This window comes from Lethenteron reissneri, chromosome 21 (genome assembly GCF_015708825.2).
Source record: "Lethenteron reissneri isolate LAM-NWPU_2019-01 chromosome 21, ASM1570882v1, whole genome shotgun sequence".
NCBI classification, from domain to species: Eukaryota; Metazoa; Chordata; class Hyperoartia; order Petromyzontiformes; family Petromyzontidae; genus Lethenteron; species Lethenteron reissneri.
Window position 1 is genome coordinate 20,630,118 of NC_083799.1, and position 12,092 is coordinate 20,642,209.

The 12,092-nt window shown below is 42.6% G+C and overlaps 1 protein-coding gene across 1 annotated transcript in view; it reads left to right on the plus strand.

The window, feature by feature from the left end:
* LOC133345377 (collagen alpha-1(I) chain-like) overlaps positions 1-12,092 on the plus strand; it is a 61,398-nt gene that overhangs the window by 33,550 nt on the left and 15,756 nt on the right. The window contains exons 26-36 of the mRNA XM_061556075.1: positions 445-498; positions 1,461-1,559; positions 2,637-2,690; positions 3,859-3,912; positions 5,224-5,277; positions 5,815-5,868; positions 6,736-6,780; positions 7,460-7,558; positions 8,468-8,575; positions 9,453-9,506; positions 10,327-10,380. Of these exons, the coding sequence (XP_061412059.1) occupies positions 445-498; positions 1,461-1,559; positions 2,637-2,690; positions 3,859-3,912; positions 5,224-5,277; positions 5,815-5,868; positions 6,736-6,780; positions 7,460-7,558; positions 8,468-8,575; positions 9,453-9,506; positions 10,327-10,380 (729 nt within the window). The remainder of the gene's footprint in view (positions 1-444; positions 499-1,460; positions 1,560-2,636; positions 2,691-3,858; positions 3,913-5,223; positions 5,278-5,814; positions 5,869-6,735; positions 6,781-7,459; positions 7,559-8,467; positions 8,576-9,452; positions 9,507-10,326; positions 10,381-12,092) is intronic.

Below are 12,092 nucleotides of genomic sequence, written 5' to 3' on the forward strand. Positions count from 1 at the left end.
ATCCGAATGTAATAATATAAAGTGTCCCATTCATCTCTCTTTCCCCATTAAATCAAAAGTATATTTCAGCACATTCAGCACGTAAGTTCGCCAGCAGCATTTGTTTAAATAAGGGCATTCTGGAACCCGCATTAAAACGTTTTCAGTCTCATCATTAGTGAGGCATGTAAAAAAATATGTATTTTTAGAATGCTCTGCAGCCAAACGAAATCTATAGTAGCAATAGTAGTGGACCTTTTACAGTGAAAAGTTGGTAATATACATCCTCAAAAAGACAAGTGAAATGATGAGCTTGTAACTGACCATGATGTGTTTGTGCGCATGAACCGTAGGGTTCTACCAATGAGCTTGTAACTGACCATGATGTGTTTGTGCGCATGAACCGTAGGGTTCTACCAATGAGCTTGTAACTGACCATGATGTGTTTGTGCGCGTGAACTGTAGGGTTCCACTGGAAGTCCCGGACACGCTGGCAGCGATGGCAAAACCGGTCCCCCCGTGAGTACCCTGTCTGCCTGGTTTCATGCTCCTTATAGGCCAGTCAATGTCTAAACGACCTCTGCCAAGAGCATGCATATTGATGTTATTCTGGGTGGTTGTGTATAGTGGACGTGTGTGTGTGTTTTTTTCTCTCCGTTTTGTTCCATATTATTGATGCGTAAAATTGCAAACTTCAATACAGGTTCACATATCTATCGACTGTGAATGTATTTTGATGGCTTTGCCGTTTGTGTTTTTATGCCACTGATTTATGAATGACCATCCTATTTCAGCAAGCTGAGAACAGTAGTTATGTTTCAAGAATGAATAAAAACAAGATAAACGAAGTCCCATTTTTCTGAGCATTAAAGCATTGCTGGAACAATACATTTTGATATGCATATTTTTCTGCTATAGCCAATGTGTAAATATTTGTTGTTATTTTCACCTTGGTTTTATTATATAGACTAAATTAAAAAATAAAATGTCAACATATATATAATGATGGCATAAACACATTTCCTTATTTTTTAATGTACTTTGCATTTGCATGTTGTTTCAATTGTTCTTTGTTGCCGTGATATATTTGTGTTTATTGAATTTGGTGAAGATAAGCCCATTATATAATGAATCGATACTTTGATGGAAATCACTGTTGCACTCAATGAATGTATCAAATGGTGGGTGTGATAATATATTTTCTGAAATGTATGTACACGCATGCAAAATAGTATGCCAATGTTACATTTGAGCTAATTGAGCAACACTACTGTGAGAATGAGATAAAAAGTAATATAAACAATACATCGAGATGGAAAAAACAAGACGAATGAAAATAATTAGTACTTGAATAGAATGTCGACGCTTGTTTCTGACAATTCGTCGAACCACCGGTGGGGTGAATTGTTCTTTGCGCGTTGAATCAATATGTCCTTCATGTCCCATTGCCCTCCTGCCCGTGGACTTTCATCTGAATACAGGGCCCCGCTGGAAATGATGGTAGCCCTGGATCCCCTGGTGCTGCTGGTGCTCGTGGCGCTCCTGGAGCAATGGGTTTCCCTGGTGCCAAGGGTCCATCCGTAAGTGCCCCTGAATTTAAACCCCACTCTTGTCTCTGAAATGTGAAATTTTCCTTTCAGTCTGTATGATGATGGCTTAATTAATTTGACGTGAGTGGCAGTGAATTCCCATGAATTAATTCATGGCTAGAGGATCAATGTTTGCAATTACTTCTCATTTTCGGAATTGCCTAGGTTCATTAAGTGCTGCACACACACATTGACCTACTGTCATCTGTCTGTGTAGGCGATGCATGCTGAAATACAGTTGAAAAGATTCTCATTCATTGTTATTGATTTCAATGTACAATTACAACCGCCTGCTGTAGGTAGCCTGCTCAGTCACAGTGGAAACATTTGAAGCACAATCATGGGTTTATCGGCAGATTCATTTAGTCTACATCATTTCACGAAATGTTACCCTGAAAATATTTTCACCTTACTGGGGAAGGGCACTGGGAAGCGAACAGTGGCTTTTCTTGGAAACAGAGCAGTGGCAGCTGGACAGGAGGTGTATTCAATGTTCCTAACCCCATCCTCTGAATTATTTTTTATACGTGACTGGTCTCAGTGGGAGATGCAGTGTTCTCCTGAATGTCGATTAAAACTCCTCAACGTACAGGGTGGTTTTTTTGCTGTTCTCTATTCACAATATAAAAAAAAAATCAGTGTTCATGTCGAAGTGATGTTTTTTACACGAGGCTGAAAAATTGTACAATTTCAATTGACATCCCATTCAGGATTCCGTTGTTTTGAAGGGGATGCATTAAATAAAAGGGAACAATACATGTACCAATGCACAGATGCCCTTTTAGATATCACAGACAGTTGACTTCCGAGTTATTTTCATCGTGAAAAAAATATTATTGCAGCTCCCAGGCACTGAAGTGTACCGTCGACATATATTATTAGCAGTGATGCAGTGGTGGTGTAGTGGTTAAATTTCAGCTGCCCTGAGCTCCAGTACTTAATTTGAATCTGTACAATTGTAACCTGCGTTCCCATCACTCAGACTTTATTCATGTTGACCGCTCATGTCAATGGCCTTTGTGAATTAACTCAATGTCAACGGTCTTTGTGTCCTGTGTGTTCCCCTAGGGCGAGTCTGGCAAGGCTGGAGAGAAGGGCTCTGTTGGACCCGTTGGCCCCATTGTAAGTGCCCTCTGCTGTCTGAGCCGTAATGTGTATTCCATCCACAGCATGTGTTGCTTATACTCAGTACCAAAACATAGCTGGCATGAGTGTTGTTGCAATCCTCATGAACTGGATGCATGAAATCAGTCTCGCGTTCTCGGGACCAGTCCTTGGCCTTGAGGCAGCTCATGGACATTTTATCAGGTTTTTTTCCTTGACCTTGACCTCAGGGCTCTGGCTTTTGGTGCCTTCGGTCCAAGGGATTTGAGGAGTTGGGTGTTCGAGCGTTAATGCATGAGATTTGTCATTGTTTGTGTAGCGACGGGTCACGGTAACTCTCAACTTTAGTATATTGTTGTGTTCCCTTTATGGTCTTACCATGGAGAAAACCAGCCAAATTGACCAAAGGGTTACCCAAAAATTCGCACGTAAATCCATCAATTAAAAGATAAGACTGGCCGACCAAGGCAATGATGTCACACATCACGCACTCACCTCTGCTCCCGAGGACCTCGTGTGACATCACACATCATTAAGGGGGTGTTGACACTGGCCTTGACATAAAAGGCTCCTGGCCTGATGGCTTTCAGCCTTGACCTCGTGGGTGCCAACCTTGAATCCCAGACTCTACTTGAATTGTACTTGGTAGAAATGTTATTAAATGTACAACACTAGTCAAAATAGCCAGAATTTTAGACGATGAGATCTCTTTGCCATTTGGACATATAACTATGTCCTATTGCTATGTCTAAAGATGAATAGGCGAGTGATATTTTACCTTGTTCTGGCCTCCCCTAATTTGACTCAGCCTTACACGAGTACCTGTTACGGTGCATACACGTCAATCCTGGTGAGGCATAAGTTGGCTGGCCATGGTGCTGGCCACACCACCTCCCCGTGTGCCATGCAACACCTTTGTAGGTTCCCACTCGCAGCACCTGCCAGTGTAGCCTGCGTGGCTGATGTTAAGAGTATGAGAACTAATAAAAACTACTAAATACCACGCTGTCAATCATAGTGGTCCAACAGTGTTAATTGCAGTAGAGATACGAGTTATTGTGCAGCGTAATTGTCTCTGAAAATGGACAAAGCTGTCACTCGAAGTAGAATCAGTAATGGAAGCTGACGCATTTGGACAGTTTCATGATGCAGATGTTGACCGACTGTATTCCGTGCTTTCTCACAGGGTCTGCCTGGCAAGGATGGAGATGCTGGCCCTGCTGGTCCCGCTGGGCCTGCTGTGCGTAACCACGCTGAGAAAACCTCCACACCTGCACACACAGCAGTAGCATTTACTCGCGAAAACGCAGCGGCACACTCAAGGCCCCTTACGTAATCAGTCCTGCTTGGCCAGACATCCCTTGTGAAGGTCCTCCTGAAAATAAATTGGAAACACTCAGCGAGTATTTCTTTAACACTGTAGAGGGCATTATTGTAATTCGATCCTTTTATCTTCATATTATACTGTCATGGCCTTATATACAGGTGTTTCTAATACTCCATTATTATTACGGTATTATTTATGACCTCAATAGAATTATTCCATTATCCACTTTGTGTCTAGGTGGGAGCCCAATTAGATACATTTGCAAGAAAGGCAAGAGTAGATGTAATTCTGTAGGAACAGCTTTCATTGTATAATTCAGTTGCAGATACATTTTTAATTGGAGGCATGCGCTGTGACATCAACATGCCATATCGCACTCTGGCAATTTATGCATTTAATAATGCCCTCACAAGAATCCCTCACAGCTAACGGCGCCTTGCAACCTGACTCAGTGGTAATCACGCTAAGCACCAAGCTACCCAGATGCCTTGCAAAACATCACAAATACATTACCCCATCCAACTGCATTTAAATTAGTCAATTTCCTACATCTCCAGTGACTACAAACCTGATTTGCCAATAATGTATACTCACTTTTGAAAATAACTGCCTCATCCTTTTCATAGTATACTTTTTACAATGTCATGTTTAACTGTATAATTGCATCAGTTTCAGCATGATTATACAATGGCAAAATTATTTGGATTATTAAAGCATCTACCTACAATTTTATCTCAATTAATTTACATATTTACTGACTGATTTTCATTTCCTCATTTGATATAATTATTTTTTGCGATGATTTCAGCAAAATTTCAGTAGCTTATATATTTATTGTTTGGCTTGTAATGTTGGTGACCCAGACTCACCCTGGTCTCTGGAGTTCTCACCTGCCTGAGCAAAAACTAAACTTCATCTAAACGGGCTTTTACTGAATTTAATAATAGTAAATACTAAAACGTCTACTTTTTCGCAGTTGGTAGTATTAAATTACCGCTTGCAAAACCGTAGTTCAATTTATGAGCAGGTCACGAACCCTGTTGCCCGCTGAAGTAAAAAAAAAATTCATACCCTGCTTTCTTTTCATGGAAATCAAAATGACCAGCAGAAAAAAGAGAGTAGGAAGCCCGGATGTAAAATCAAAGTATTTTTTTCGTCTACGAATGCACTGACATGTCTGTCTCTGTGTGTGTCTGTGTCTTGCATTACGGATATAATGAACAGGGTGCTGGTGGAGAGAGGGGAGAAGCTGGTCCCGTTGGTGCCCCTGGTTTTCAGGTATCAGCTAACATTAGTGTACATTCATACCACATCCGGCCCATATAAAATGTGCTCCCCTTATTCATTTTTTATAGCCCGTCACATTTTGTCATGTAAAAATAATTAATTGAATACAACACTACACGACAAATCACATGAATGAATCCAGACAGAGTCTACATGTTTTGCATTGTGTGTCTGAGTTTAACAAAAAGCTCAAAATAGTTATGCGTAATGTGTGTCCTGTCAAGCTGGAGTTAATGCAATTGAAGGTCATTCATTGCCTTTGTTTTCTGAAATTGTTAAATGTAATATTAATACCTCTGCAACTATTACAACACATGTACTACACAGTATATATATAAAACTAAGTATTCCAAATGGAACGTCTACTCTATGACAATGCCATGTGAAGGAGATGGAGGCAGTGGCCCCATGACACAGCGTGTGACTGCAGAGTTGCAGGCAGCACTGTTCACCACAGTTGTGACCGTCCGAGGGTGTTGCCCGGTGTGCGGTGGGCACAGCGTTCTGACAGCGTCGTTTGTCGTGCAGGGATTGCCTGGTGCTCCTGGTGCGCCTGGAGAGCCTGGCAAGGCTGGCGAGCCGGTAGGCATCTTGACAGTGCATGGCCTGCACGGATGTCTCTTTCAGACACCACACACACACGGACATGCACGCAAAGTCACAAATGCATGTGCACACCACACGCGCACGTGTACGCGAATACACACATTATCGCAAACATTTACGCTGCTTGAATCGTGGTTATCACAAAAGGGCATCATCAGCATCACTGAAATGACGCTCATCACGTGATCACTGAACATTTAAGGAAGTGTTTTAAAGCTGGTGAAGAATTTAGAAATATCGGTGCAGAAAATGCACCCGTCTAGTGCTGACATTTATGGGTGGGGGGGGGGGTTTCTCATAAATAAAAGGTTTTTGTGCTTATTTTGTGTAAATGTACACAGGTCTCTTCCACTCCTCCTCTGTCTGCACAATGAAGGGATTCCAGAAACAAAAGCTTGTTTACACTCATGTGGAGTCTCAGTAATAATAATAACAACCACAGTCTCTACGCCTCTGCCAGTACACAGCATGAAATGTAATTGACTGTAAATATAGTTTTTCACTTTCAGGATTGTCTTAGGTGTGGTTGCAACTGGCGAGGTGGTTGCGGGAGGTCGTGGGTTCGATCCTGAAACCTGACACCCGTATATTTGTTTGCATGTTCTCCCCGTGGTCGCGTGGACTTTTGTCTTGAAACATGCGTTTAGAGCATTTGACTGGCATACATGTCCACGCGATAAGCCACTTCGTTGAGCTATCATTTGTGGCCAGGTCGCTTCTGAAAGAAGCGCTTTCTAGCTCAGTGGGTCTTACCTGGATAAATAAAATAAATCTTGTGTTTTTTATGTCATTGTTATGTGTGTTGTGGGTAGTTGTCCACTGTGCTCTGCTCTGTCTCTGTAGGGTCTCCCTGGTGAGAATGGGATGCCTGGTGGTGCTGGTCCAAGAGTAAGTGTTGCCTCCCCACCACCAATGCTTCTCTACGTCAAACGCACAGCCTTACGCAGGAGCCAGTGCCATTTGGTCAAGAAAAGTAGTCCCTCTTAACACGTGTAAATGTATGAAAACTGCATCACGAAACACAATGAAGCTACAGAGTGAATGAAAGATCGAGCATGGTTGCCATGCGGTTGAGTTCCGTTTTACGGAACTGAGTTGGATAACTTAATTTTTCAATACTTACGCGTATTTGCAAAAACAAAGACAACCTTTTGGAAACAGAATAAGTGGGCACTTTCTTGGTGGATTGTGGGTAATATAATACATAATAACAAAATAACCACATTGGTAGTAATGTCTGTTTCATTATTAAAACAAATGTCCACCAATGCATCTGCTATCTAGACCCACGTTCCCTCACAACCGTTGTTTAAGCAAGCCTAAACTTGCACTGATTTTAAATTCTCTTGAGTCTCATCTGCAGAGCGTGGCCTGATGTTACAGGCAAAATCAATCATAAAACCATAACCAGTTAAACTGTACCCATCCACCCCATAGTCATTGACTAATATAAAGGGTGCATAACATAGTCTGTAACAACAAATGCACGAAATTTACACCAGGATAAAACCCAAGTCAGAAGATGAGGCTTCAGCTGAGCGGTACGCGTGACCGTGTGTTCCTGTAGGGCGAGCGTGGAGCTCCCGGAGAGAGGGGAGAAACCGGTCCAGGGGGCCCACCCGGACCCCGTGGAAGCAACGGTTCTCCTGGCCAGGATGGAGCTAGGGTACGTGCCATGGCGGGCGATGAAAACGGGCGATCCTGGTGGCCCGACTCGGACAACGAATTCACGATCTTCACGGTCCCACGATCCCAAAGATCCTGCCAGCTGACAGCACCACATAGTGGTCCTAAGCTTCACGGGAGAGAAAGCTCTATTAACTGGGACCTTAGCACCAGGACCGTTGGTAGACGGTACTGTCCTCTGAGCCTGTAATGTGTGACTATGAGACTTGTCTATGCACACAAACAAACACACACACTGGCTTGGCTCACACTGGCTTCATTATCAGTGATCTTTATGGAGAAGATGAGGTCCTTTACCTGCTGCACCAATTACGCTTTTGGGGTTCGAGCAGTCGTTGGTGAGATCGCGGGCCAGCAACGTGACGCCTGACACCTTTCACGGGGACCACTGGCAAGGCGTGGTCTCAGTAGGTGCTTGATAACTAAACAGTTACAAAAAAACGATTCTTAGCCTTTGAGCATATGTTGTCTGAGATGGATGCTAGGAATGTCATGGCAATACAGGCTAAGCAATGTACAAGTCTGGAAGAGAACATGACAGGTGAGTGTTGTAGACGTGATTAGACAATCATTATTGCACCGGGTTGGACACATTTGCAGATTGGAGGAGGGCCGGGTAATGAGACGTGCATTGGGAATGGTCTCCACAAGTCAAACCACCAAATGAAAGACCTCAGAGCGGATGGTGAGATACAGTTGTGGCAGATCTTAGATGCCACGCGTCTACTGCGAAGCAGCTGCGGAATCTGGCAGAAGGTCGAAAGCATTGGCAACGTGTGGTAGCAGCAAGAGCTTTGGCCATGATGACATCTTGATCTTGAAGGCCACGTATCCCCTGTGATGGTGCCTGACTAAACGGGAGGTCTTGCTCTTCGTGTGCAATGTGCAGGGTGCTGCTGGTCCCCCTGGTCCCGCGGGCACTGTTGGTGCTGCCGGCCTGCAAGGGATGCCGGGAGAGCGCGGAGCTTCTGGTCTGCCTGGCGCCAAGGGCGAGCGGGTGAGTACCCGGTCCCCTTGCGGGGGAGACGCGGGCATGCGTGTGGATTTGTTCAACCACATAAACACTGCGTGGCATTAGGACAGGGTCACACAATGTGCGTATGAATGTTGAACTTTTTTGCACCTTACGAAGGACAACAAACTAAACACAATTTAGATTTTAAATGCCTATGATGTTATTATTGGAGATACCTGCATGTATAGCGATACTAGTTTCACAATCCTACAAGTGCTATTACAGGATTTCAAAAAGCAATACAAATTGGTATGCTTATTTTGCTTCGCGATTCTGAGATCATGATACCTTGGCAATGGTCATATCAAAGGGTTTGTGTTCAATTTAGTCAATTTGTAGATATTAAATAAATTCAGCAATACCTTGGTAAATGATATAAATTTGTTGTGTCTCTTGCAATTAAGAGCTGCTCATCTGGGACAGCCTAAATTAATATATGGAAGGTATTTTCAATGAGCGATACAGCCAAATATATAATATACAGTATTTTTTTCATGAGAGAAAGCCAGTATTGGGGAAATACCTGTAATGCTGATGGGCATCACATTGCTACATCATTGTATTGCAATCTCGAAGTGGGATCACGTGCCTTAACGAACTATAGTTGCCAACATCATATCACTATTTCATGAATGAGAATGGCACTTTTTAGCATATTATGACACAAAATGTTAAATTCAGGAATAGGATCAGAATTATTTAATGATGTTGTGGTGTCAGCAAACTGAGTTTGATCATAAATAAATAAATAGTTACTACCTAAAATACATGAATAATGCATGCGCAGTTACTGCACTGCATTGTAAATTTGTCCTGCAGCATGATGTCATTGTGCCTGTGTCTGTGTGATATCCCCCAGGGCGAGGCTGGTCCTGTTGGTATCGCTGGTGGTCCCGGCAAGGATGGCCCCAGGGTGAGTACCTCCTAATTTTCTGAGCCGCAGAAAGTCACCCTTGGTTTTCGCTCAGAAACACGACCACTGCACTTTCACACTATCCTGCAACGTTCGAGCGCTAAGCATTGTTTTTGCCCACACGAAGTCGATACAGCACAACACCATGAGCATATTGTGTCTTTCGTTGGAAGGCCACTTAACATCCTCTGAAAACAGGGTTACTTTATTGGTAGGCATTGCATACAAAACAGACTTCGTGAGGACTACAGTTTAATCGAAGTCCATAATGCTGGTTTTCATGAGATGTTCGGTAGGTATGTTGAACAGTGCAAAGTAAAACAAACTTCAGTAAGTTTGCAATTCATAAATATTTGTAGGGCCAAGAAGCACAGTTGAAGAATAGAGATTGCCACGAAGCTTTGTTATAAAGTGTGTGTTTGAGAATGTGTGTCCTGACAATGAAACCCCAGGTGTGTGACCACTGGAGGGAGTAGCATTTCATGGCTTATAGAAGCGAAATCTTGAGACACTATTCTGACCACGGAGCACAAAACATGCAATCTCTTCACTTGGAAATTCTGACAGTTTGTCTTCATCTCGCCATATCTAGAAATAAGTCTGAAATACGCAATCGTTGTTAAATTAGTGGTAGTAAAATTAATCTCTGGCTCCTAACACCAAAACAAGAAAAGTGAAAAGTGAATCTTGGTGTTTCATGTTATTCAATCGTCGATTAAGAACAGAACAACGCATGAATCTATAAAACACAACACATATGAACCACGACTAACTGTGTCTCTCTGTCCTGCTTTAACGTATATTCGCGTGTGTCCATCAGGGATTGAGCGGTCCAGTCGGCCCAGCTGGCCCCACCGGATCCAACGGAGAGAGGGTGAGTTGTCGCCTTTGCGCCCAGCACCACCTCAGTGTCTTACCACGCCAGTGTGAGGCCCCAAAACCCGACACATAGTGGGTAGCGATTTAAAATCATGAGCACTGCATGTTTATCCCTGTGAAACCCTGCTCGTGTTTCTTTTCTTTTTCCAAACTAACTCACAGTTGAGTTTCTTGTCCTTTTCCCGCACCTCCGATTGACATGGTTGGCTACGTATGGTGTGAAAGAAGTTCAAGATACATACATACGTATAACCCTAATCAAAAAATCCATGAAAACAGCCTGATGCCTATAACATTTTACGAAGGGTTTCAATGTAATTGAATATATCTAAATCGCAACACGTTTGAGCCTAGATTCGCCTTTGGAATAGCTCTGCAATTTCCTTATTTAATATACACATGCCGATGTGACCTTTAAAGTTACAGACTACATAGGGGCCGTCCATAAATGACGTCACGCACCTAGGGGGGGGGGATGGGGGTCAGACATTTGTGACGATGTCTGACGAGGGGGGGAGGGGGGGTTTGAGTAATGTGACGTCACATCAAAATGCGCAACTTTAAATCAATATTAATTAAATAAGAATTGTTATAACAACACTAATTTTGATTAATTTTCATTAACTATTTGATAATTTAAATTTACTAAGGTCACCTTTTATTTATTCCATCAAGGAGCATTTTGCTTCTCCATGGGAGAATGGAGAAGCATACATTTTTTGATGATTTTTGTTAAAATGTTGATTCTAATGATTCTACCAGGGTTTTTCATTCTGTGGAATGAATATGTGATTGTTATAATTGTACTCTCCATTTTACTTCGTTCTACTACAAAGTTTCAAGTATTTTTTTGTAATAATCTGCAGTTTTAGTTAGACGTTGAATATTTTCAGGTGAATTTTATGCAAAATTTCAGCTTTCCAAAGCCTCCTTTTTAATACGTTTTCTCCTACTACATCAGAGTGCAGCGCCACATTAAATGACAATAGTTTATAGTGATTTGAAGCATGTTTTATTTTCAAAATGGAAATATGATTTTAGGGGGGGGGGCAGAGCTTTGTGACGTCATATTGTAGGGGGGTCTGACTTTTTATGACGCCGTGTGACGAGGGGGGGGGGGGTAAAAAATCGGCCAAAATCGCGTGACGTCATTTATGGACGACCCCATAGGTATAATTGAAGCTTAACTTGTTCCGCTTTAAGGATTCTATAATATAAAGCACATATTTGATGTCTGCACTGCTCAGACGAAAGATGAGCAAACGCGTGATCTCACTCTCGTGTCGGATTTTTCCGGGTAGTGTAGATGGTGTAGTGCAAGTGTGTGACCACTGGATGGAGCTATCCCAATGAAACACGACAGCCCTTTGAATTAGGTTCAGTTACAGGTGTTCTTGAAAACATTGCACTTGCCTGCAATGGCACCCACGAGAAGCGTTTAACGTTACTCACATCGTATTATTTTCCAAGTGTATTTTTGAATGCAGTGTATTGTTCAATACGCGTGTTGCCTGTAATACAATTATTGCATTCACTAACATGCACAGAGTGAGCCATATGGTGCTGTCCTGTTATATTTCGCGTAGATGCATTCTTATCAAGACAACTGCAGGCTACCACATCACCTGGAATACGCCCAATCTTGTCAGATCTCTGGAAGCTAAGCAGTCTTGAGCCTGCATAGTGCTTGGATGGGTGACCACTATG